The sequence below is a fragment of the Nycticebus coucang genome, chromosome 15 (genome assembly GCF_027406575.1).
Source record: "Nycticebus coucang isolate mNycCou1 chromosome 15, mNycCou1.pri, whole genome shotgun sequence".
Classification (NCBI taxonomy): domain Eukaryota; kingdom Metazoa; phylum Chordata; class Mammalia; order Primates; family Lorisidae; genus Nycticebus; species Nycticebus coucang.
In genome coordinates this window covers 94,076,456-94,103,532 of record NC_069794.1, presented here as the reverse complement: position 1 = coordinate 94,103,532, position 27,077 = coordinate 94,076,456, and the positions used below count along the sequence as shown (strand labels likewise).

General features: G+C 42.0%; 1 protein-coding gene across 1 annotated transcript in view; it reads left to right on the top strand.

The window, feature by feature from the left end:
* The first annotated feature begins 6,175 nt into the window (after nt 1-6,175).
* Nucleotides 6,176-27,077, top strand: part of EBPL (EBP like) — a 36,967-nt gene continuing 16,065 nt past the window's right edge. The window contains exons 1-2 of the mRNA XM_053563982.1: nt 6,176-6,389; nt 20,435-20,504. Coding sequence (XP_053419957.1) covers nt 6,219-6,389; nt 20,435-20,504 — 241 coding nt within the window. The 5' untranslated portion in view covers nt 6,176-6,218. The remainder of the gene's footprint in view (nt 6,390-20,434; nt 20,505-27,077) is intronic.

The window sequence follows — 27,077 nt, the reverse complement described above, 5'->3', positions numbered from 1 at the left end:
AACTCCTGGGCTTCCGTGATCTTCCTGCCTCAACCTTCTAAGTAGCTAGGACGACAGGCACACCACCACCACCCAGCTAATGTTTCTGTTTTTTGTTGAGACAGTCTTGCTCTTGCTCTGTTGGTGTGAATAATATTATCCTACATTGCTCAGGCGGGTCTAGAACTCCTGGCCTCAAACGATCCTCGCAGCTTGGCCTCCCAAAGTGTTAAGATTATAGGCATGAGCCACTGGGCCAGGCTGTTACTTTTCTTCATTTAAATAGTAATAGAGAATTTGAGAGGTTGAAAGCTGAATAGTGTATTGAGGAAAGTAGCTGGACAGGCTTTGAAATAATTAGAGGGATTGGGTAGTACGTGCATGTTCCTTTCAACGTTCAAATCTGTAAGAATAAAGGAATTGGTAGGGTGAAAAGGAAGATGATCATGTTAGCTAAATTTTAGGCTACAGGTTATAGAGATGCTTTGTGGATGGCAGAGAAAAACTGGACACTGGATGTTATGTAGTATCGATTGCAGGTAGCAGAGAGCCACAGACTATACGTTATCTTTTTCTAAATTTGAACCGATTTTACAAACTTGAAACTACTTCCATGAATATCATACATGTATATCTTGGTTTTAGAATATTATATAATTGGGGATGTTTATTGAGGCTTTTTAAATGTTACAAAAATAAACTTTTAATTAGCTTTAGCATTTAATTAACTTAAATATGGCATTTTAAACAAGGGTCAGAAAAACACAGGAAATAGAAGCGTATTTTGGGATTAGTTCTTGTATATTACTTCATTTTGATGTACTAATCCATATTAGTAGTTAAGTGTCAATTCATTTATTAGGTTTTTATTTACTTACTAGTAATTAAATGTATTTTGGCTGATGCAATGTCTTATGCCTGTAATCCCAGCACTCTGGGAGGCCAGTGTGGGTGGATTGCACGAGTTCAGGAGTTTGAGACCAGCCTGAGCAAAAGCAAGATCCCATCTCTACTAAAAATAGAGAAACTAGCTGGAGTTCTGGTGGGAGCCTATAGTCCCAACTATTCAGGAGGCTGAGGCAAGAGAATTGCTTGAGCCCAGGAGTCTGACATTGCTATGAATTGTGACACCATGGCACTCTACCAGGGTGACAGAGTAAGACTCTGTCTCAAAAAAAAAAAAAAAAGAAGTTAGGGGAGGGACGGGGGAGATGGGTAGAGGGAAGGGTATTGGTGGGATTACACCAGCGGTGCATCTTACAAGGGTATATGTGAAACTTGGTAAACGGTCTGTGAAGCTAGTGAATGATGCCCCATGATTATATCAATGTACATAGCTATGATTTAATAAAAAAAAAAAAGAAGTTAAATATCTTTTAAGGGGAAAGAGAAGATGAAAATACAAATTATGATTCTAAATAAGGTAATATCAGCTTTCAGATATATTCACAAATTTAAGGAGAAAGCTTATTAAACTGGCGGTTTCAATGATAAAAATGCACATTTATTCCTGTATAATGAGAATCTACTTTGGCTGAAATTCTTCAAAGTGAAAATAATTTAAAAGGCTTATTTTCCTGGGCAATTTAAAGTTACTATCAGGGATTATGGCTGGTAATAGCAATGTGGTTTTCAGGCATTTGTTGAGTGCCGGGAACATTGTTTTTGCTTAGAATAAAGGAATTGGTACTTGGTTGTTAGAGTTCTATACTAGCTGACATTTGCTTTCATCTTGTAAATTTTAGGGTGTGGGGTTAATGCTAACATTTTTCTGTATCCTGCTGAGCTTTTGAAACTTTGGGAAAGTGAGATATTTGAGACTTGGAACTAAATTCAATTTTGAAATACAGATGGGAAAAGTACATGTGCTATAGAGTTCAGACTGAATAGACATTAGTTGTACAAACTACATTTTTTTAATATTGTGGAGCAAATGAATGAAACAAGATCCCTGCATTCAAGGGGCATTTAATTTAGTAATGTAAACGATGCAGCTACCAGTAACTATAGACAATGCGGTAGTTTATAGAGTAAAGGTGGTCTGGAAACAGCAGGGCAGATGTGAACTACAGCCTTCGAGCTTTGGGAAGGCTTCACAGTGGAGCTGACGATGAACTTCAAAGTGAAGATGAACTGGGCCTTGAATGTTTCAGGGTTTGTGTAAGATGTGTAGGTTAGAACATCAGAAATAAGCAATTTTTTTCCTTCAGCTGGTTTATTTCTGCCAGTGTACAGCCATATGGATGAACTTCTGGAGACCTAGGTCCTTTGCATGAGAGTTTGTTAGATCAGTGTTTCCCATATAGTGAGCTGCCCCAGGGGCCAGCTGGAACTGGGTGGTGGAGACCCTGCAGCTTTGTCCCTTTATCTTAGTGTGATGTATAAAAATTTTATGTATCATGATGAGATTAGGAAGCACTATTTTAGCTTACTTGATATTTGTCTCCTAGTAATAAGTTCTTTAGTATATTGTTTAGCTTTGGTCAGAAATCGCTAGAATACCTTCATAGTAAGGACACACTCTGAATTAATTGTATTAGTTACCAGTGCACAGACTTCTAGTGTAATATATTAGACATCAGCTCCATGCAAGGGTTAGGGCGCCCAGCCCGGTTTTGCGCTTTCATTCTGAGTTTTTGTAATTAGGAACACGATGGCCTCACATGAGGGCATGAGGTGTTTGTGGTCATGGCACAACCTTAAATATTGTATAATCAAAATATCCCCTCCGTATGCTTTTCTTTTGATAGACACACCTATTTATGAAAAACTCTGTATACTGTTCACAGAAGTGCCGGTATTTGGAAGAAGGAAGGTGGGGCAAATCTGGGTGTGGTAAGAACAACCTTGAGAGGAGGTTAGAGCTGCTGTCCAAGAGGCGGGACAGGTGGAAGAATGGACAGAAGAGAAACTTGCTTCCAGTCCTGAATTTACACTACGGAGGACACCGGCAGCTGGACTCCCAGGCCTCTCACTATGGGAGCGTGTAGGACGAGTGTCAAATTCAGGGTACAACCGTAGATTCTTGTAGGTTGGGCTGATGTGGCTTTAAATCATCTTTCTTTCTCATTGATTGTATTAAAGAGGAGGAACTGGAGTTTCATCTGCCTGATGTCAGAAAAGAGACTAAAACGATTCTACAAAAGGGGTAGTTTCAGGGCCCTTCCTTCCTCCCTCCCTTCCTCTCTTCCCACCTCTCGTCCCCCTCCCCAGAGTTGTTTTAGGCATCTTCAGGGAATATTCTGCACCTTTCTGTTCTTCTTATTCAGTTCCTTTATAAAGGTACTTTAAATAAAGTACTGGAATCACTATTTAGTCCTGATTATCATTGAGACATAACATGAACAAGGGCACAGAGTGAGACTCTGTCTAAAAAAAGAATTTACCATGACCGTATAGTCTTTATACCAGAAATATAAGGATGCAATGCTGTGTGTGTGTGTGTAATAAAAGAACCCATCATATCAATATGTCAGAGGGGAGCTATATAATCATTTCAGTGGTTTCTGATAAGACATGCCTGATGGAGCCTCTTAATAAACTTAGAAAGGTATTCACCTTTTAATACAAAATATCTATCTCAAATTTATTTTCATTTCATATGTTTTTCAAAGCCATAGCACTGCTTTTTTTAAAGCATGAATCAGAATTTTTTGGTTGCAAGCAGCAAAGAAGCCTCTCACTTAGGCCAAACCATAATTTATTGGAAAAAATATGAGGTGGCTCATAGTGAGGAAGGAGAATAAATCTTCTACTTCCTGGTGGTCCTGGGAATGCAGCAGAACAGCTGCAGAAGAACTCAGCCTCGGAAGATAAGAAGGAACTTCAAAAGATACACTAAACGGCAATAACCTTGAAACCAACTATGTAACAAATAATATCATTATGGTTTCTTGAGAAATATCATCATTAACTTTTTATGACTTTTTTTGCCTGCTAACTAAAAATTTCCCATGACCTAACATCTGTAACTGTAACCGAGCACATATATGTCTTGCTAGAATAGTATAAAAGAGCTTTGTGGGAACGATTCAGGGGGCTCAGTGCTTTAAGGCTCATGGCTTGCTGGGTCTCTGCTTAAGCCCAAAGAGTTTGAGGTTGCTGTGAGCTGTGACGCCACAGCACTCTACCAAGGGCAACATAGTGAGACTCTTTCTCAAAAAAAAAAAAAAAATTGTAAACAGTTTCGATAAAGTAAAAAAAATCTTTATATGCTTTTATTTTCCTTTTGTTTTTTTTTGTTTTTTTTTAGAGACAGAGTCTTACTCTAACACCCTTGGGCAGAGTGCTATGGCGTCACAGCTCATAGCAACCTCCAGCTCTTGGGCTTAGGTGATTCTCTTGCCTCAGCCTTCTGAGTAGCTGGGACTACAGGCACCTGCCACAACACCCGGCTATTTTTTGTTGCAGTTTGGTCAGGGCCGGGTTCCAACACGCCACCCTCGGTATATGGGGCTGGTGCCCTACTCACTGAGCTACAGGCACTTTTGATAAATACACAGTGAGCCACAGGCACCGCCCCCCCAGAAATCTTTTAGTTTGTTTGTTTTTGTTTCTTGAAACAGAGTCTCATTCTGTAGCCCTGGGTAGAGTGCCATAGAGTCACAGGTGCCGCCCACCCTCATTTTTTAAAATTGTGGTAAAATACACACAAATTTTCACCATCTTAACCATTTTGTGTGTACAATTCAGTAGTGTTAAATATATTCATGTTATTGTGCACCAATCTCCAGAACGTTTTTTCAGATTAACACATTAGAAAGTACACACAATTAGGTCATACTGTTTGCATCTGTAAGGTGAAGTCTAAGTCATAGCCGCATCTCTCACCTAGGAAACCTGCCATACATGCTCCAGAGCTTTTTCATTTGGCAAAACTGGAACTCTATCCCCATTCAACAACACTCCCCTGACCCTCTCGCAATACCCTGGAAACCACCATTCTATTTTGTTTCTGAGAACTTGATTATTTTGTGTACCTCACATAAGTGGAACCATAAAGTATTTGTCTTTTTGCGACTGGCTTTTTTCACCTACCTCCTAGAGTTTTTTTGTGAAGTTAAATAAAATAATGTAGGTTATGCCAGGCATGGTGGCAGGCCCCTGTAGCCCCAGCTCCTTGGGAGGCTGAGACGGGAGGATCACCTGCGCCCACGAGTTTGAGGTTGCTGTGAGCTGCGATGACTCCACTGCACCTTAGCGAGAGCGAGGGGGACAGAGAGAGACTCTCACTCAAAAAAAAAAAAAAAAAGGCACTAATTGAGGAGGCACCTTAAGAGCAGCTTGTTTCCACCTAGAAGGATGCACTCATCAGTCCTCCCGCAAACAGCCTGCCCTCCCGACCCTCAGAGCTGCCCTCGGGCCCGGCCTGGGTTTCCTCAGCTCGGCCACCTGCCAGACCCCCGACCCCCAGCCTTCTTCACAGACAGGCCTTACCGGGGGTGCCCTGAGCCCAGGAGGCCGTCCTGGACCCTGTCCTAAAAGTATTTAAAGAAAATAACATTGACAGTAGCTTACAAGGCTTTTTTTTTTTTTTTTTTTTGAGACAAAGTCTCACTATGTCGCTCTCGGTAGAGTGCTGTGGCGTCACAGCTCACAGCAGCCTCCAACTCTTGGGCTCAAGCGAGTCTCTTGCCTCAGCCTCCCAAGTAGCTGGGACTACAGGCACCTGCCACAACGCCTGGCTGTTTTTAGAGGGGAAGTCTCACCCTGGCTCTGGCTCAAGCTGGTCTCGAACCGCGAGCTCAGGCCATCCGCCCGCCTCCGCCTCCCAAAGTGCTAGGATTACATAGAAGGCTTTTAAAAAGCCTGCTGATGGCTAGAAGCACCCTTGGCCCTCACCTTTCTGGCAAGACTAGCAAGGGCCTCATTAAAACCTTTGTCTCTATGATTCTTCCCTGTCTGTTGGCCAAATTTCCATCATCTGTGCTTCAAGTTTTGAGCTTTGTGAAAAATCAAACCGCATTAAAAAGCGTGGTCCCATTATCGGTCCTATGGGCTTGATTTGGGAAGGTGTTTGGTCGAGGCGGGAGAGCGAACCTGTGAGCAGGGGAAATCCAGACCCAGCAAACCTTCCCGGCTCCGCAGGCCGGCGGGGCGGGGCGGGGCAGTGGGAAGGGAAGCCCCGCCCCTCCCGGGAGTCCGGCTCCGCCCCACACCTGCCGCGCCGCCCCGCCCCCTCCGCGCTCTCTGCTCCGCTGGGCTCCAGGAGGCCCAGTACTGCGCGCGCAGCCCCAGGCATGGACGCCGCGTGGGAACTCGGGCCCGCGGCTGGCGGGTCGCTGGTGGTGTGCGCCGCGCTGCTGGCGGCCGGCTGCGCGCTGGGCCTGCGTCTGGGCCGCGGGCGGGGGGCGGCAGACCGCTGGGTGCTCGCCTGGCTCTGCTACGACGCGCTGGTGCATTTGGTGTTGGTAAGTGCCCTCGACTTGGGCTGCGAAATCGCAGTCGGTGACTGCCTGTCCGGAGACCCTCCGTCCCCGCCCCAGAGAGTGGGAAGTGGAAGTGGACAGGACGCGGGGAGGGAGTCCAGGCTCCCCGAGACGCGAGGTCGGCCCGGCCCGGGAGGCACCTGGAGGCTGCGGTGCTCCGGGTCCCCCGTCCGTGCATAGAGCGCTGCTAACTAATGCCTCCACCAAAGAACTCAGTGAGTGTAATGGCGGTTTGCAAGATCCTCAAGAGAACCTTCCTTTGCCATCTTTGTGATCTGCACATAAATGTTGAACTGAAAATAACTGAGAAGGAAGATCGCTTTTGAGTGCCCCAAATGGAGCAAGGAAAGGTGATAGGATATCATGCAGAGTCTGAAGCTGGTGCCAAGAAAAACAAAAAAAAACATACCTGTACGTTAAAGTGCCAGGCACATTACTGATTCTAAAATTTCTGAACTTAACAACACCCGTTAGACTAGTTATTATGGCCTCCTTTTCACAGAGGTAAAAGCAGGCTCTGCAAAGATAGGTGACTTTCCAGGGCCACCTAGGTGCCTTGACTCTCCATTGGTCTGCTCACGCCAAGCTTTAGGAGACAGGTACCTTTAAAATTCAGCCCACTTGGTATTTTAGCCAGGATAGCTACATGTCTACTGAAATACTCCCCCCACACATTTTTAAAGTTTTTTAAAAATATCGTTTTTTGTAAGTTTGACTTTTCTTAAATCTAAACAAACCTATGGCCAATGTGAAGCCAAAGTCCAATATTGAGTAAGCAAGCAAGCGAAGTTTTTGGTAATCATGCAGGTTGGTAATCCAGTTGTTTCTTGGTTGTACTTGTGCATATATAACCATGCCAGAAGAAATTCCTTCTTTTCTTATAATCAATACATGGAAATAAGAGACATTGAATATCTCTCGCAACTCATTTATTTATAGAATTCATTTTTAAGCTGTCACTTGAACACATGGTCCTCTAAAGTACAGGGGTGGTAAAACAGGTTGCTAGATCCCCTTAAAGAAAAATTTATTATAACATTTTAGACATACAAAAAAAGCTATGAGAATACCGAAGTACATACCTTATGTTTACCACCTACTTTAAGATTGTCTAAGGACAGATTGTCAGAAGTCTCTGGACACACCTCCATTTGTGGCACTGTGAGGTGTGGTCTGGTATGTGGAGTTCCCTTCAACCTGTTTCTGATTGAAAGTCCCTCCCCCAACAGCCCCATATTGTGCTGTTTACTTGTCCTATACTGCAAAGTGTTCCTCTGTGTGAGTGCACATACTTCAGTTCTCCAAGTCTAAGATGCACCTTGTTTAATGTGTTAGAATAATCAGTGACATCATACAACCACTGCAGGCCATTTGATATCTTAATGTCTCTGAAATTGGGATGTACCTTCTAATTGATGATGAAATGTGATCCTTTAACCAGCTCTTATTCATGGACACATTTTTTTAATGCCATTACAAACAGTACTTCCACCAACATCTTTGTACACATACCTTGGAGACCAATGGGGGAGGGCACTTGAGTCTTTAGCAGTTGAGGCCTGCAAGAAAATAGATGTGCATGTACTCTTTGGTTCAGAGTTTATTGCAAGAATACCCAGAAATGTGGGATGAGCTACAGGTGAAATGCGAGTTGCCTGTCCTTGCACCACACATTTTAATTTTCAAATGGGAGGAGCCTGTGAGTTTTCTGGCTGCCATCCAATTCACAGCCGCCCTGTTGGACAGTTTCAAGCTAAGTATTCCCAGAAGTGGTTCACCTCACAAATGTCCAGTGTGGTCACTGTGGCTCCAGGCCATGTGGCTAGAGAGGCAATCAGCTGTACTGCCCCCCAGTGCACCTATAGGAGCTGGAGCAGCATATCTGAAGAAATAAATGGGGCTCATCCTTGCTCAGAGGTTGCTGTGAGCATGCCAGGTGCTTTATGGGTTTTTCTCTCTTCTGCAATCTAAGCATAGCTCTCTAGGCATGGCCAGAAAGTGAGGCAGCCTATGTCTGCCTGTCTGTGGGAAACATCCTGAAGTCCACATTGACTGGAGCATAGGATTTACATGAAGAAGAAGTGGGAGGGCCAGCTGAAAAGGGGACAGGTAAGAATTGGGATGTTATTCTGTAGTAGTCATCAGAGGATTTCGAGCAAGGAGTAGCATGCCCAAAGTAGATCTTTAGAAAGATAATTTGGTAATGATAGTTAAGTCAGAAACTGTGACGGATCTAAGATTTTACCCAGCTTACAAGTTAAAAGTTAGCCTGGTTGATTCCTGAAGGCCTAAGCCCCACAGGGCAATAGGCTGCTGGCCAGCTAGTACCTGAACGTAGAGAGGGGAGCATTACAGGAGAGAAGCTCCTTGTAAATAAATCTCTGGGGAGAAGACTAGGTCTTCATGACCCTGGACTGTCTGAAGGGAGAGTGATCTCTAAGCTTTACTATCCTGGGTTATATAAACATTTTTTTTTTTTTTTTTTTTGAGGCAAGAGTCTCACTGTCGTCCAGGCTAGAATCTGGTGTCACCATCATAGCTCACAGCAAACTTAAATTCCTAGGCTCAAGCGATCCTTCTGCCTCAGCCTCCTGAATAGCTGAGACTATAGGCATGCACTACCATCCCTAACTAAATTTTTGTATTTTTTGTAGAGATGGGTCTCACTCTTAGGCTGCTCTTCAACTCCTGTCTCAAGCAATCTTCCTGCCTCGGCCTCCCAAAATGCTAAGATTACAGGTGTGAGCTACCATGCCCAGCCTATATAAACTTTCTTAAGTTGGTATAAATGCCTTTGCTCAGAGACCCAGACAATGCAGGAATGTGAAATATCCTTGGAGAATGGTCTTTCCACATGATGCAAGTTGGATTGGAAAGGACAGAGTTAAGGTCAACTAAAAGCAATTGCCATGTTTTAGAGGAGAGAGGTAAAAAAAGAGCCAAGCCAAAGTGGTGGGGAGGAAGCTGCTGTGAGAGACTTTCCAGGGGAGAATGTCAGAGGTGAAAGTGACCACTTATAGATTGGGAGTGGAGATGATCTTGGGGTTTAGAATCTGAAGAATGCAGTGGTGATTGTGTTAACTAACACAGGAAAGTCAGGTTTTAGAACTATGAATGGAGGAGGGGGCTGGTGTGCATTTGAGAGGGAATAGCCAGGAGGCACCTGACTTTGAGCTGAGTTGGAGAGACAGAATCAGGGCAGAAGAGAGTAAGCTTTACTGAGATGAGGGAGATAACAGAAAGCCCAAGGCCTGGTGCTATTCCACCATGTTGATTCTTCCCAGCCATGAGCGTGGTATGTTCTTCCATTTGTTGGCATCTTCTGCTATTTCCTTTCTCAGAGTTTCTTACTTCTCTTTATAGGGATCTTTCACTTCTTTTGTTAAATATATTCCCAGGTATTTCATCTTCTTTGGTGCTATTGTAAAAGGAATAGAGTCTTTGATTTTGTTCTCTGCTTGACAATTGTTGGCGTATACAAAGGCTATGATTTAGTGGGTATTGATTTTGTAAGCTGAAATCCTGCTATATTCCTTGATTACTTCTAAGAGCTTTGTAGTTGAGTCCCTGGGTTTTCTAGGTATAAGATCATGTCATCTGCGAAGAGGGAGAGTTTGACCTCCTCTGTCCCCATTTGAATTCCGTTGATCTCCTTCTCTTGCCTGATTGTGATGGCTAGGACTTCCAACACTATGTTAAATAGCAGTGGAGACAGTGGACATCCTTGTCTGGCTCCTGATTTGAGTGGGAATTCTTTCAGTTTTACTCCATTCAATATGATATTGGCTGTGAGTTTGCTATTGATAGTCTCTCTCAGCTTAAGGAATGTTCCTTCTAAGACAATTTTCTTGAGTGTTTTTATCATGAAAGTATGCTGGATATTGTCAAAAGGCTTTTCTGCATCAATTGAAAGAATCATGGTCTTTGTTTTTGATTCTATTTATGTGGTGTATTATATGTATAGTTTTGCGTATGTTGAACAAACCTTGTGTCTCTGGGATAAAAACCACTTGATCATGGTGTATAACCTTTTTAATGTGTTGTTGTATTCTGTTTGCTAATATCTTGTTGAATATTTTTGCATCGATATTCATTAATGATATTGGTCTCTAGTTTTCTTTTTTTTTGTTGGGTCCTTTCCTGATTTGGGGATCAGGATGATATTTGCTTCATAGAATGTGTTGGGGAGGATTCCTTCCTTCTGTATATTTTGGAAAAATTTGTGCATTATAGGAACTAGTTCCTCTTTGAAGGTTTGATAGAATTCTGGTGTGAAACCATCTGGTCCAGAGCTTTTCTTTTTTGGGGAGATTTTGTATAATTGATGCTATTTCAGTGCTTGATATTGGTCTATTCAAGATTTCTAAATCTTTCTGGCTGAATTTTGGAAGGTATTGTGTTTCCAGATATTGGTCCTTCACCTCTACATTTTCATATTTCTAGGAATAGAGTTTTTTATAGTAATTGTTGAGATCTTTTGTATTTCTGTGGTGTCTGTTATTATTTCCCCTTTATCATTTCTGACTGTAGTTATTAGAGATCTTGTTTTTCTGTTTCTGGTTAGACTAGCCAAGGGTTTATCAATTTTATTAATCTTTTCAAAGAACCAACGTTTTTTGTCACTGATCTTCTGAATAATTCTTTTGTTTTCAATTTCATTTAGTTCTGCTCTAATTTTGGTTATTTCTTCTGCTGGGTTTAGGATTAGATTGTTCTTCTTTTCCAGTTGCTTGAGATGGCCCATTAGGTTGCTGACTTGCTCTCTTTCTGTTTTCTTGATGAAGGCATCTAATGCTATGAATTTCCCTCTAAGGACTGCCTTTGCAGTATTCCACAGGTTTTGATACTTTGTGTCTTCATTATCATTTTGTTCCAGAAATCTAATGATCTTTTTTTTTTTTTTCTGAGACAGAGCTTCAAGCTGTCCCCCTGGGTAGAGTGCCATGGCATCACAGCTCACAGCAACCTCCAACTCCTGGGCTCAAGCAATTCTCCTGCCTCTGCCTCCCAAGTGGCTGGGACTACAGGCACCCACCACAACACCCAGCTATTTTTTGGTTGCAGCCATCATTGTTGGTTGGCGGGCTTGGGCTGGATTTGAACCCACCAGCTCAGGTGTATGTGGCTTGTGCCTTAGCTACTTGAGTCACAGGCACCGAGCCATGATCTCCTTCTTGATCTCATCTGTGACGCAGCTATCATTCAGCATAAGGTTATTTACTTTCCATGATTTTATTTAAGTATGAAGATTTCTCTTGTTGTTGATTATTATTCCATCATTATACCATGATGATCTGAGAAGATACAGGGGATAATTTGTATTCTTTTGAATTTGTTGAGGTTAGCCTTGTGACCTAAGATATGATCAATTTTAGAAGATGATCCATGGTATGATGAGAAGAATGTGTATTTGGTTTTGTTAGGATAAAGGGTTCTATAAATGACTGTTGATATCCATTTGTTCTAGGTTCTTATTTAAGTCCATTATTTCTTTGTTTAGTTTCTACTTAGAAGATCTGTCCAGTACTGCCAATGGGGTGTTAAAATCGCCAACTATAATAGTACAGGAAAATATCATGTTGTTTAGATCAATTAGCATTTGTTCTATATATCAAGGAGCATTCAGATAGGGTGCATCGATGTTAACAGTTGAAATCTCTTCATATTGTGTTTCCCTTGACCAGTATGTAGCATCCATCTTTGTCTTTCATTATTTTTGTTGGTTTCAATCCCATTGTATCTGCCTACAAAATTGCAATCCCAGCTTTTTTCTGCTTTCCATTTGCCTGGAATATCATTGCCCATATCTTTACCTTGAGTCTTATTTTATCTTTTGAGGTAACATGTGTTTCTTGTAGGCAACAGATACCTGGCCTAAGTTTTTGTATCGAGCTGGCCAGCCTATGCCTCTTTAAAGGAGAGTTCAAATCATTCACATTAATTGAGAGAATTGATAGATGTGGCAGAGTTTTGATCATCTTGTTTTTCAGAAGTCCAGAGCTTAATTTTATGCCTCTCACCATTGTGGAAGCTAGGCTTTGTTCTTTAATTTCTGGGTAGGTTACTTTGGTGGCATACCCTCCTGTTGCTTGTGAAAAATGGGTCCGAGTATTTCCTGTAGAGCTGGTTGAGTCATGGCAAATTTCCTCAGCATATGGATGTCAGTGAAGTATTTGATTTCTCCATCACAAATGAAATTCAGTGTAGCAGCGTATAGGATCCTGGGCTGAAAATTGTTTAGTTTAAGAAGGTTAAAGGTCAGTGACCATCCTTTTCTGGCTTGGGAAGTTTTGGCTGAAAGACCTGCAGTCATCCTTATACTTTTCCCTTTGTAAGTAACACTTTTCTTATGCCTGGATGCTTGGAGAAGTTTCTCATTAATATTAACATTGGAAAAATTAATTATCATGTGTCTAGAGATGCTTTTTTGAATTAAGTCATGCTGAGGTTCTGAAACTATCGACTATCTGAATTTCTGTGTCTCTAGTAATACTTGGGAAGTTCTGCACCAAAATATCTTGGAGCAGAGAATTTGTACCTTTGGAACTATCCTCTTCTCTTTTAGGAATCCCTATAATTCAAATATTTGATTTTTTGGAATGATCCCATAACTCTCTCAGGGAACATTCCGTTCTTTTTCCTCCATTTTTCTATGTCTTTGAATGCTTGGGAGAGTTCAAAGTGTTGTCTTCTTTATCTGAGATCCTTTCTTCGCAATGCTCAACTCGACTTCTGAGGGACTCTACTGTATTTTCAGGCTCCTCAAATACTTTTTTCAATTCCTTAAGCTCTGCTATATCTTTCCTCATTATGTCCATATCCATGGTGACTTTGTCTTTGAATTCATTAATTTCTTGAGACAACTTCTGAACTATTTCTTGGTTCTCTGTTTCCATCTTTTCCTCCATTCTGAATATCTTATTTCCATCCATATTCTAAATTCTATTTCTGACATTTCAGCAATTTGTCTGTTGATGGGATTCTCTCTTGTATTTTCTTTGAGGTCCCCAGGAGGTGTTGATCTGCCCTGATTTTTCCTGCTGCCAGAGTTCTTCAGCTGATTCCTCCTCATAAGGATTTTCAGATTCTTCCTCTTTTTAATATATTAATTAATACTTTTTTAGTTGAATTGATACGTTGTCCCTGACGAGTCCACTCCTCACCATTGCAGTGCCACCGCTGCACTAACAAAGGCAGAGAAGTGGTGAATCTGTAGCCCCAGATTGTGTCTCCAGGGAGCAAGAATCAGTAGGCAGTGCTGGTCCAGAGTTGTCCAATCAAAGTTGCTCTGCCAGTGCTGGCTCCTCCCACCAAATCAAACTCACAGGGCTTCCCAGCTGATAGCACTGGCCCGGAGTTCAGGAGAGATACTTATGCGCTGGGCACCATCCAGCCAATTGAGAGCTGAGGGCTGCAGCTGTGTAGACAGCATAGGCCCAGTGCTCGGACAAAGTCACTCAGGCACTGGGCACTGCCTGCCCAGTCAAGCTCAGGGGGCTGCCACCCAGCCGGGGACACAGGTCTAAAGTTCCAATAAAAGTCGCTCGGGCACCAGACACAGCCCACCCACTTGAGATCAGAGAGTCTCCACTCAGTGGGAAGTATTAATCCAAAATTCAGTACAATGTTGCTTAAACCCCGGCCCCACCCACCCAATTGAGCTCAGCGAGCCCAGTGGAGAGTGCTAATCCAAAGTTCAGTCCAAAGTCAATTAAACCTCAGCCCCACTCACCCAACTGGGCTCAGAGAGCCCCACTTGGTGGAGGCCAGAGGTCCAAAGATCATTTCAAAGTCACTTAAACTTGGCCCCACCCACTGAATTGAGCTCAGAGAGCCCTGCCTGATGGAGGCCAGAGGCTCAAAGTTTAGTCCAAAGTCACTTAAACCCTGGCCCCACCCACCCAATTGAGCTCAGACAGCCCCACCTGGTGGAGGCCAGAGATCAAAAGTTCAGTTCAAAGATGCTTAAACTTTGGCCCTGCGCCCCCAATTGAGCTCAGAGAGGAGGCCAGAGGTCCAAAGTTCAGTCCAGAGTCACTTAAACCCTGGCCCTGCCCCCCAATTGGCTCAGAGACCCTTGCCTAGAGGAAGCCAGAGGTCCAAAGTTCAGCCCAAAGTCATTAGACACCCTCCTGCCATCCAGTGAAGCTCAGAGAACCAGGCCTGGTGAAGGGGGCAGGTCCAAAGTTCAGTCACGAGTCAACATGATTTAAGCACTGGTCCCACCCACCCAACGGAGCTCAGAAGTTATCCTAAAGGGCAGAAAACAGCTGCCTGAGAATTCCTGAGGAGGTGGAGATGGGTAGTTCACCCTCTCCCCACAAAAGCTTGGACTGCCAGGCTGCTCTTCTCAGGCTGCAGCTCAGGGGCTGGCAGACTTCCTCAGCTTCCCAGTGAGCTCGTCAAACACTCCGGACTCTGCAGGGGGCAGTCGTTCCAGCAACTAGGGTGGAGGAATGGCAATCTGGGTGCCCAGGATTTCAGGAAAAATATTTGCTCTTTTGTGCCAGACAGATTGGTGCCCAGTCTCAGTGGTGGGACCTCAATAATGAAGGAGGACTGGGCCTTAGCAACTGCTCTCCTGTGGGATAAAGTCAGGAGACTTTTGTATGCAGTTCACTGGCTGACCCGTCGCCCACCACAGAGCTCCCGTTTGAGGGCAAGAGTCTCCCTTCCCCTGGGAGCTGGGCTCGTACCTGTTGTTTTTCTTCCACTTTCTTGTTTCTGCCACTTAGTTCAGCCTAAGGGTGATGTGTGCCTCACACAGTCCTCTCAGTGCAGAGCTCCTCTCTTGGCTTCCATCCAGTTCAGTCCAATATCTACCCCTAGGGGCATGAGCCTCTGGCAAGCCATCTTCCCACAATTCCCCTCATCCTAGCTTCTTGAGGATTCTAAGATAATATTCCAGGCCCCAGAGATGTATGATCTTATGGGAGCTGGAGATTACAGAAACAGAAACTTAATAACATGAGGAAAAGTGAGACATTAATCCTCACTAGGAGGTTTGGGAAAGTTTCTTTGAAGAAGGCGGATTGGGGCCTGGGTGCGGTAGCTCACGCCTATAATCCTAGCACTTTGGAAAGCCCAGGCGAGTGGATTGTCTGAGCTCAGGAGTTCGAGACCAGCCTGAGCAACAGCAAGACCCCATCTCTAAAAATAGCCAAGCATTGTGGCAGGTGCCTGTAGTCCCAGCTACTTGGAGGCTGAGGCAAGAGGGTCACTAGAGCCCAAGAGTTTGAGGTTGCTGTGAGCTGCAATGCCAGAGAACTCTACCCAGGGCGACAGAGTAAGACTCTGTCCCAAAATAAATAAATAAATAAAAAGAAGGGAGGTTTGAGCTGAGATTTGAAAAATGAATAGAACATCAACAAGTAGCTACAAAAGGGGAGAAGTTTGTTACACCCTGACAGGTCCTGTATATTATTGATTTATAGGTCCCATCTTGCCCTTAGAGTTGTTGCTGAGGAGAGGTTCTCCTCCGTGTGTCAGAATCTGTGTTTTCCTAATGGGTCTAGTTGAAGAGATTGCAAATGGAGTCATATCTCCTTTGAGGGTAAGATCCATAATCTAATTTGGGAAGTCTATCATCTTGCAGATAGATGACCTGAAGCCTAGAGGGGGTCAAGTTCAGCCCAGCCTCATGACCCTACTCTAAGCCAGTGGACATGCTTTGTCTAGAAAGTTCCCAGGCCAAGCCAAGGAAGTGGTATGGATTTCCCCCATGGCTCTGCTAAAAATAAAACATTGGTGGTGAAAATAAAGTGTTGCAGAGTAAATGGACTGGGGAGTACTTATTTGTTTAAAAGCATTAGTGCTTATCTCATATGTAATTTTTTAAAGATCTGTAAAGAATATAATTTTTACAATATGCTCAGATGAGCCACATTTACCAGCTAAGTGACTTGTAAAGAGTGTTAAGAAAAGGGTGGCGCCTGTGGCTAAAGGAGTAGGGCACTGGCCCCATATGCTGTGGGTAGTCGGTTCAAGCCCAGCCCCGGCCAAAAACCACAAAAAAAAAAAAGAAAAAAAGAGTGTTAAGAAAAGACAAAATAAACCAGTTTTAAAGCCAGCAGAGATTAAAATGGATAAAATGCTGGAAGATATTCATGAGATAGAGGAAGTAAGATTTTCTCTCTCAATCAGGAAAAAAAAGTGATTATACACATAAACTGTAGGCTAAATAAACATATCTTAGGAGAGAGTCATGGCTCATGTATGAAGCTACCTAAATACAGCATGATTCTGAGAAATCCATGAAGTGAGGAATGATATTCCATTTGCAACATCCTCCTTAAGTGACGGAGGAGCCAGGAAACGGATCTATAGGGAAAGACACTGTCGGCCATGACAGTGGGCGGGATTTCCATAATCACAATATTGTAAATGCTCTTAGTTGGTCTGTAAGGCATTAGAATCCACTTACAGATAAAGCAGGGGAGACAAATATGTTTACAGAAGAAGAACGGAACTGTGATCCATCTCAACAAGCGGAGTGAGTCAGAGTGGGGAGGGGCGCCTGGAGGGGGCTCTGTGCTGTTACGGTGCGGAGTCCAGATGCTGCATAACTGGCAAGTGAGCAGGGTTTTCAGTTTATTATTTAAGTCACAAATATGGATAACTAACGGAAGAATAGTGTAGGTACCAAAATACCTGAAAGGATGGCCAGGTGTGGTGACTCACACCTGTAATCCTACCACTCTGGAAAGCTGAGGCAGGTAGATCCCTTGAGGTCAGGAGTTCAAGACCAGCCTGAGCAAGAGCAAAATCCTCTCAAAAAGAGAAAAACTAGACGAGTGTTGTGGGTGCACCTGAGGTCCCAGCTACTCAGGAGGCTGAGGCAGGAGGATCACTTGAGCCCAGGAGTTTGAGGTTGCTGTGAGCTGGGCCCATGCCACATAACTCTAGCCTGGACAACAGAATAAGACTCTGTCTTGAGGGTGGGGGTGGGGGAACAAAAAGAAAAAAAAAAACCAGAACCATAAAAACCTAGAAGTACTGCAAGGGGGGTGAGAGTAGCACCAGAAGTGAGCAGAGGGGAGGCAAAGACAGTTTTAATATCATACAGCAGATTGCTTTGGCAAAAAATGCTGGGCAGTGGCACACACTTGAACTCCTAGTGACTTATGTGGCAGGCTGGGACGAGAGGATCACTTGAAGCCAGGAGTTTGAGAATAGCCCAGGCAACAAGGTGAGATCCCCATCTTTACAAGAAATTAAAAAATTAGCCAGGTTTGGTGGCACATGCCTATAGTCCCACATACTCACTTGAGCCTAGGAGTTCAAGGCTGCAGTGAGCTGTGATCTCCCCATTGTACTTATTCCTCGATGACAGAGACCCTGTAAAAAAAAAGAAAGAAATGAGGAAAAGTTGTATTGACCAACAAAAAAATGTATTCAAAGGAGCCCCATGACAATCAGATATCCCAGTGTGTTCTAGTTGTTTAGTTTTTGAAATCTTAGGCAAAGAAGCAGCTTAGTGATGGGAAAATATTACATGTAATTGCAGATTATTGCTTAGATGTTAAAATGTAGCTTGTAACCATTTTAAATGTTCCTAAATTTGTCCTTATGTGGGAGAGGATAACTCTTGTATAGACAGTCGACGGCCATTTTTGTAAAGAGACATCTTGATTAGGCAAGAGAAGGAAATAAAGGGAATCCAAATGGCAGCAGAGGAGGTAAAACTCTCCCTCTTTGCTGACAACATGATCTTATACTTAGAGAACACCAAAGACTCAACCACAAGACTCCTAGAAGTCATCAAAAAATACAGCAATGTTTCAGGATATAAAATCAATGTCCACAAGTCAGTAGCCTTTGTATACACCAATAACAGTCAAGATGAGAAGCTAATTAAGGACACAACTCCCTTCACCATAGTTTCAAAGAAAATGAAATACCTAGGAATATACCTAACGAAGGAGGTGAAGGACCTCTATAAAGAAAATTATGAAATCCTCAGAAAGGAAATAGCAGAGGATATTAACAAATGGAAGAACATACCATGCTCATGGATGGGAAGAATCAACATTGTTAAAATGTCTATACTTCCTAAAGCAATCTACCTATTCAATGCCATTCCTATCAAAATACCAACATCGTACTTTCAAGATTTGGAGAAAATGATTCTGCATTTTGTATGGAACTGGAAAAAACCCCGTATAGCCAAGGCAGTTCTTAGTAATAAAAATAAAGCTGGGGGCATCAGCATACCAGATTTTAGTCTGTACTACAAAGCCATAGTGGTCAAGACAGCATGGTACTGGCACAAAAACAGAGACATAGACACTTGGAATCAAATTGAAAACCAAGAAATGAAACTAACATCTTATAACCACCTAATGTTCGATAAACCAAACAAGAACATACCTTGGGGAAAAGACTCCCTATTCAATAAATGGTGTTGGGAGAACTGGATGTCTACATGTAAAAGACTGAAACTGGACCCACACCTTTCCCCACTCACAAAAATTGATTCAAGATGGATAAAGGACTTAAATTTAAGGCATGAAACAATAAAAACCCTCAAAGAAAGCACAGGACAAACACTGGAAGATATTGGCCTGGGGAAAGACTTCATGAAGAAGACTGTCATGGCAATTGCAACAACAACAAAAATAAACAAATGGGACTTCACTAAACTGAAAAGCTTCTGTACAGCTAAGGAGACAACAACCAAAGCAAACAGACAACCTACACAATGGGAAAGGATATTTGCATATTTTCAATCAGACAAAAGCTTGATAACTAGGATCTATAGAGAACTCCAATTAATCCACATGAAAAAAGCCAACAAGCCCATGTATCAATGGGCAAGGGACATGAATAGAACTTTCTCTAAAGATGACAGACAAGTGGGTAACAAACACATGAAAAAATGTTCATCATCTCTATATATTAGAGAAATGCAAATCAAAACAACCCTGAGATTTCATCTGACCCCAGTGAGAATGGCCCACATCACAAAAATCTCAAAACTGCAGATGCTGGCGTGGATGTGGAGAGAAGGGAACACTTTTACACTGCTGGTGGGACTGCAAACTAGTACAACCTTTCTGGAAGGAAGTATGGAGAAACCTCAAAGCACTCAAGCTAGACCTCCCATTTGATCCTGCAATCCCATTACTGGGCATCTACCCAGAAGGAAAAAAACCCTTTTGTCATAAGGACACTTGTACTAGACTGTTTATCACAGCTCAATTTACAATCGCCAAAATGTGGAAACAGCCTAAATGCCCACCAACCCAGGAATGGATTAACAAGCTGTGCTATATGTATACCATGGAATACTATTCAGCTATTTAAAAAAAATGGAGACTTTACATCCTTCGTATTAACCTGGATGGAAGTGGAAGACATTATTCTTAGTAAAGCATCACAAGAATGGAGAAGCATGAATCCTATGTACTCAATTTTGATATGAGGACAATTAAGGTTATGGGGGGGAGGAAAAGCAGAAAGAGGGACGGAGGGAGAGGGGTGGGGCCTTGGTGTGTGTCACACTTTATGGGGGCAAGACATGATTGCAAGAGGGACTTTACCTAACAATTGCAATCAGTGTAACCTGGCTTATTGTACCCTCAATGAATCCCCAACAATTAAAAAAAAAAAAGAGAGAGACATCTTGGATTGTTTTGAGGTTAAAAATAAATGAACTGCTGTGAGGTTCTTCTCAAAGATTTAAGACCGCTGGAATAATCTGGAAGTTACTCTATTTAATACCATAGTTAAGTTCTTTCTTTGTGCCAATTTTTTTCCCCATAAGAACACACCTCTGATTTTATAATGTCAGTCACTGAAAAATAACAGTTACACTTTAGCGTTAGACATACCCATCTCCCAGGTCCAGGTAGGCACACAGATCATTCCCACAAGGGATACCCACCCCTTGTGTAAGCGTGGAACTGCAGCTGCTGACCAGGATGTAGACAGGGGTAGGAGAGTCTGCGCACAATGCTGCGTGTATGTGGTGCCATCCTCTGGTGGTGACCCCAAATTAAAGCTTGTCTTCGTTTTCTTCTCTCTAGGAAGGCCCTTTTGTCTACTTGTCTTTAGTAGGAAACATTGCAGATTCTGATGGCTCGATTGCTTCTTTATGTAAGTAATTAAGAACATTTGCATTTCAAATGTTTGAGATAATTATAAGTGTGGCTGTCAATTAAATTAATGCCTGTTGGCTCAGCGCCTGTAGCTCAAGCAGCTAAGGCACCAGCCACATACACACCTGAGCTGGAGGGTTCGCATCCAGCCCAGGCCTGCCAAACAACAGTGACGGCTGCAACCAAAAACTAGCTGGGCATTATGGCAGGTGCCTGTAGTCCCAGCTACTTGGGAGGTGGAGGCAGGAGAATCGCTTGAGCCCAGAAGTTGGAGGTTGTTGTGAGCTGTGATGCCACGGCACTCTACCCAGGGTGACAGCTTAGGGTAGACAGAGACAGCTCTGTCTCAAAAAAAAAAAAAAAAAAAATTCCTGTATCATATGTTGTATGATTTTATTTGTATGCAATGTCCAGAGTAGGTAAATGTGCAGAGACAGGTTAGTGGTTGCCGAGGGCTGGGTGTGGGGTAGGGGACTTGGGGAGAAACAGGCAGTGACTGCTCATGGCTACAGGTTTTATGGGGGAGATAATGGAATGTTCTTAGACTGTTGTGATTCAAATCTTTGAATATGCTACGTCTGATTCTTTAAACAAGTTGAGAGTATAGCCTGTGAATTTCATTTTGGTAAAGCTATATATTGCAAACCGCTTGTAGTAAGTACAAGTGGAAGAGCTTGCAGCCTTTAAAGTAGCTGTTTTTCTTTCATGCTCTTTGATACCAACTTTCTCTTTATTTTACATATATATCTGCAGCCTTGTGGATAATTTCTAAAGCTCCTCCTGCTCTGCAGAGATAGTTACTTGATATCCTGCTCTGGCTCGGTCTCCTGTCTTCATGCTCACGTTCAATCAGTGGGTATCAACCACCTACCCTGCACCGTGTCAGCACTGACAGCTAAGTGAGCCCCACAGCCGTGTCCTGTGACACTTTTTCTTATAGATGTGGGGGTCTCACTATGTCACTTCAAGTGATCCTCCCCCTCCACCTCCCAGAGTGCTGGGATTACAGGCCTGAGCCACATGTGCTTGGCCCTTGGCGCTTTTATAAACCTGCCTTGTCTGGATAACTGCTTTCAGACTTTGCTTCTGAAATTTTGCACTGTTTATCTCATTCCTTTCGTGACTCTGAAATCGTCTCCTCCAGCCAGGATCTGTGTAGGGATTCCTGTTCACCACGAGCAATAGGCAGCTGTTGCTGCTTCTATTTTTTTTTTTTTGCAAAGACACACCTGATTTTACTGTGTTTTGTAGATATTACGTTTTCTATAAATTGAAGGTTTGTGGCAACCCTGCATTGAGCAAGTCTCCAGGTGCCAGTTTTTCTAACAGTGTATGTTCACTTTGTGTCTCAGTAATTTTGGTGATTCTTTTTTTTTTTTTTTTTTTTAATTGTTGGGGATTCATTGAGGGTACAAGGAACCAGATTACACTGATTACATCTGTTAGGTAAAGTCCCTCTTGCAATCGTGCCTTGCCCCCAAAAGGTGTGTCACACACCAAGACCACACACCCCCTCCTTCCCTCTCTCTGCTCTTTCTTTCCCTCCACTTCTTTCTCTCTGCTCTCCCCTTCCCCCACCCCCACCATGTCATTAATTGTCATTAATTATCCTCATATCAAAATTGAGTACATAGGATTCATGCTTCTCCATTCTTGTGATGCTTTACTAAGAATAATGTCTTCCACGTCCATCCAGGTTAATACGAAGGATGTAAAGTCTCCATTTTTTTAATAGCTGAATAGTATTCCATGGTGTACATATACCACAGCTTGTTAATCCATTCCTGGGTTGGTGGGCATTTAGGCTGTTTCCACATTTTGGCGATTGTAAATTGAACTGCGATAAACACTCTAGCACAAGTGTCCTTATGATAAAAGAATTTTTTTCCTTCTGGGTAGATGCCCAGTAATGGGATTGCAGGATCAAATGGGAGGTCTAGCTTGAGTGCTTTGAGGTTCCTCCATACTTCCTTCCAGAAAGGTTGTACTAGTTTGCAGTCCCACCAGCAGTGTAAAAGTGTTCCCTTCTCTCCACATCCACGCCAGCATCTGCAGTTTTGAGATTTTGTGATGTGGGCCATTCTCACTGGGGTTAGATGATATCTCAGGGTTGTTTTGATTTGCATTTCTCTAATATATAGAGATGATGAGCATTTTTTCATATGTTTGTTAGCCATTCATCTGTCTTCTTTAGAGAAGGTTCTATTCATCTCTCTTCCCCATTGATATATGGGATTGTTGGCTTTTTTCATGTGGATTAATTTGAGTTCTCTATAGATCCTAGTTATCAACTTTTGTCTGATTCAAAATATGCAAATATCCTTTCCCATTGTGTAGGTTGTCTGTTTGCTTTGGTTGTTGTCTCCTTAGCTGTACAGAAGCTTTTCAGTTTAATTAAGTCCCATTTATTTAATTTATTGTTGTTGCAATTGCCATAGCAGTCTTCTTCATAAAGTCTTTCCCCAGGCCGATATCTTCCAGTATTTTTCCTGTGCTTTCTTTGAGGATTTTTATCGTTTCATGCCTTAAATTTAAGTCCTTTATCCATCTCGAATCAATTTTTGTGAGTGGAAAAGGGGGTGGGTCCAGTTTCAGTCTTTTACTTGTGGATATCCAGTTCTCCCAGCACCATTTATTGAATAGGGAGTCTTTCCCCCAAGGTATGTTCTTGTTTGGTTTATGGAACATTAGGTGGTTGTAAGATGTTAGTTTCATTTCCTGGTTTTCTATTCAATTCCAAATGTCTGTGTCTCTATTTTTGTGCCAATACCTTGCAGTCTTGACGATTATGGCCTTGTAGTACAGCCTAAAATCTGGTTTGTTGATGCCCCTGGCTTTGTTTTTATTACTAAGAACTACCTTAGCTATATGGGTTTTTTTCTGGTTCCATACAAAATGCAGAATCATTTTTTCCAAATCTTGAAAGTACAATGTTGGTATTTTAATAGGGATGGCATTGAATCGGTGGATTGCTTTGGGAAGTATAGACATTTTAACGATGTTGATTCTTCCTAGCCATGAGCATGGTATATTCTTCCATTTGTTAATATTCACTGCTATTTACTTTCTTAGAGTCTCATGATTTTCTTTTTTTTTTTTTATTGTTGGGGATTCATTGAGGGTACAATAAGCCAGTTACACTGATTGCAATTGTTAGGTAAAGTCCCTCTTGCAATCATGTCTTGCCCCCATAAAGTGTGACACACACTAAGGCCCAACCCTCCTCCCTCCATCCCTCTTTCTGCTTCCCCCCCCCATAAACTTAATTTTCATTAATTGTCCTCATATCAAGATTGAGTACATAGGATTCATGCTTCTCCATTTTTGTGATGCTTTACTAAGAATAATGTCTTCCACTTCCATCCAGGTCAATACGAAGGATGTAAAGTCTCCATTTTTTTTAATAGCTGAATAGTATTCCATGGTGTACATATACCACAGCTTGTTAATCCATTCCTGGGTTGGTGGGCATTTAGGCTGTTTCCACATTTTGGCAATGGTAAATTGAGCTGTGATAAACAGTCTAGTACAAGTGTCCTTATGATAAAAGGATTTTTTTCCTTCTGGGTAGATGCCCAGTAATGGGATTGCAGGATCGAATGGGAGGCCTAGCTGGAGTGCTTTGAGGTTTCTCCATACTTCCTTCCAGAAAGGTTGTACTAGTTTGCAGTCCCACCAGCAGTGTAGAAGTGTTCCCTTCTCTCCACATCCATGCCAGCATCTGCAGTTTTGAGATTTTGTGATGTGGGCCATTCTCACTGGGGTTAGATGATATCTCAGGGTTGTTTTGATTTGCATTTCTCTAATATATAGAGATGATGAACATTTTTTCATGTGTTTGTTAGCCATTCGTCTGTCATCTTTAGAGAAAGTTCTATTCATGTCTCTTGCCCATTGATATAAGGGATTGTTGGCTTTTTTCATGTGGATTAATTTGAGTTCTCTATAGATCCTGGTTATCAAGCTTTTGTCTGATTGAAAATGTGCAAATATCCTTTCCCATTGTGTAGGTTGTCTCTTGGCTTTGGTTATTGTGTCCTTAGCTGTACAGAAGCTTTTCAGTTTAATGAAGTCCCATTTGCTTATTTTTGTTGTCGTTGCAATTGCCATGGCAGTCTTCTTCATGAAGTCTTCCCCCAGGCCAATATCTTCCAGTGTTTTTCCTATGCTTTCTTTGAGGATTTTTATTGTTTCATGCCTTAAATTTAAGTCCTTTATCCATCTTGAATCAATTTTTGTGAGTGGGGAAAGGTGTGGGTCCAGTTTCAGTCTTTTACATGTAGACATCCAGTTCTCCCAACACCATTTATTGAATAGGGAGTCTTTCCCCCAAGGTAAGTTCTTGTTTGGTTTATCAAAGATTAGGTGGTTGTAAGATGTTAGTTTCATTTCTTGGTGTTCAATTCGATTCTAAGTGTCTATGTCTCTGTTTTTGTACCAGTACCGTGCTGTCTTGACCACTATGGCTTTGTAGTACAGACTAAAATCTGGTATGCTGATGCCTCCAGCTTTATTTTTGTTACTAAGAACTGCCTTAGCTATACGGGGTTTTTTCCGGTTCCATACAAAACGCAGAATCATTTTTTCCAAATCTTGAAAGTACGATGTAGGTACTTTGATAGGAATGGCATTGAATAGGTAGATAGCTTTGGGAAGTATAGACATTTTAACAATGTTGATTCTTCCCATCCATGAGCATGGTATGTTCTTCCATTTGTTAATATCCTCTGCTATTTCCTTTCTGAGGATTTCATAGTTTTCTTTATAGAGGTCCTTCACCTCTTTCGTTAGGTATATTCCTAGGTATTTCATTTTCTTTGAAACTATGGTGAAGGGAGTTGTGTCCTTAATTAGCTTCTCATCTTGACTGTTATTGGTGTATACAAAGGCTACTGACTTGTGGACATTGATTTTATATCCTGAAACATTGCTGTATTTTTTGATGACTTCTAGGAGTCTTGTGGTTGAGTCTCTGGGGTTCTCTAAGTATAAGATCATGTCGTCAGCAAAGAGGGAGAGTTTGACCTCCTCTGCTCCCATTTGGATTCCCTTTATTTCCTTGTCTTGCCTAATTGTATTGGCTAGAACTTCCAGCACTATGTTGAATAGTAAAGGTGACAGCGGACAACCTTGTCTGGTTCCAGTTCTAAGAGGAAAAGCTTTCAGTTTTACTCCATTCAGTAAAATATTGGCTGTGGGTTTGTCATAGATAGCTTTAATCAGTTTTAGAAATGTGCCACCTATGCCTATACTCTTCAGAGTTCTAATTAGAAAAGGATGCTGGATTTTATCAAATGCTTTTTCTGCATCTATTGAGAGGATCATGTGATCTTTATTTTTGCCTCTGTTAATATGGTGGATAACGTTTATAGACTTGCGTATGTTAAACCAGCCTTGCATCCCTGGGATGAAGCCTACTTGATCATGATGAATGACTTTTTTGATGATAAGCTGTAATCTATTGGCTAGGATTTTGTTGAGAATTTTTGCGTCTATGTTCATGAGTGAGATTGGTCTGAAATTCTCCTTTTTGTTTGGGTCTTTTCCTGGTTTTGGTATCAGGGTGATGTTTGCTTCATAGAATGTGTTGGGGAAGATTCCTTCTTCCTCAGTTTTTTGGAATAATTTCTGCAGTACAGGAATAAGCTCTTCCTTGAAGGTTTGATAGAATTCTGGAGTGAAGCCATCTGGACCAGGGCATTTTTTGGTTGGAAGCTTTTTTATTGTTTCTTTGATCTCAGTGCTTGAAATTGGTCTGTTCAGAAGGTCTATTTCATCCTGGCTAAGTCTAGGGAGAGGGTGTGATTCCAAATATTGATCCATTTCCTTCACATTGTCAAATTTCTGGGCATAGAGTTTCTGGTAGTATTCAGAGATGATCTCTTGTATCTCTGTGGGATCAGTTGTTATTTACCCTTTATCGTTTCTGATTGAGGTTATTAGAGATTTTACTTTTCTATTTCTCGTTAGTCTGGCCAATGGTTTATCTATTTTATTTATTTTTTCAAAAAACCAACTCCTTGTTTCATTAATTTTCTGAATGATTCTTTTATTTTCAATTTCATTGATCTCTGATTTGATTTTGGATATTTCTTTTCTTCTACTGAGTTTAGGCTTAGATTGTTCTTCTTTTTCCAATTCCATAAGATCTCTTGTGAGATTATTGATGTGCTCTCTTTCTGTTTTTTGAATGTAGGCATCTAAAGCGATGAATTTTCCTCTCAAAACTGCTTTTGCCGTATCCCACAGGTTTTGGTAGCTTGTGTCTTCATTGTTGTTATGCTCAAGGAAGTTAATGATTTCCTGTTTTATTTCTTCCTTCACCCATCTGTTATTCAACAGAAGATTGTTTAATTTCCATGCCTTTGGGTGGGCTTGAGCATTTTTGTTAGAGTTGAGTTCCACCTTTAGTGCCTTATGGTCTGAAAAGATACAAGGTAAAATTTCAATTCTTTTGATTCTGTTGATATTTATTTTGTGTCCCAGGATATGATCAATTTTGGAGAATGTTCCATGGGGTGATGAGAAGAATGTATATTCTTTATCTTTGGGGTGGAGTGTTCTATATGCG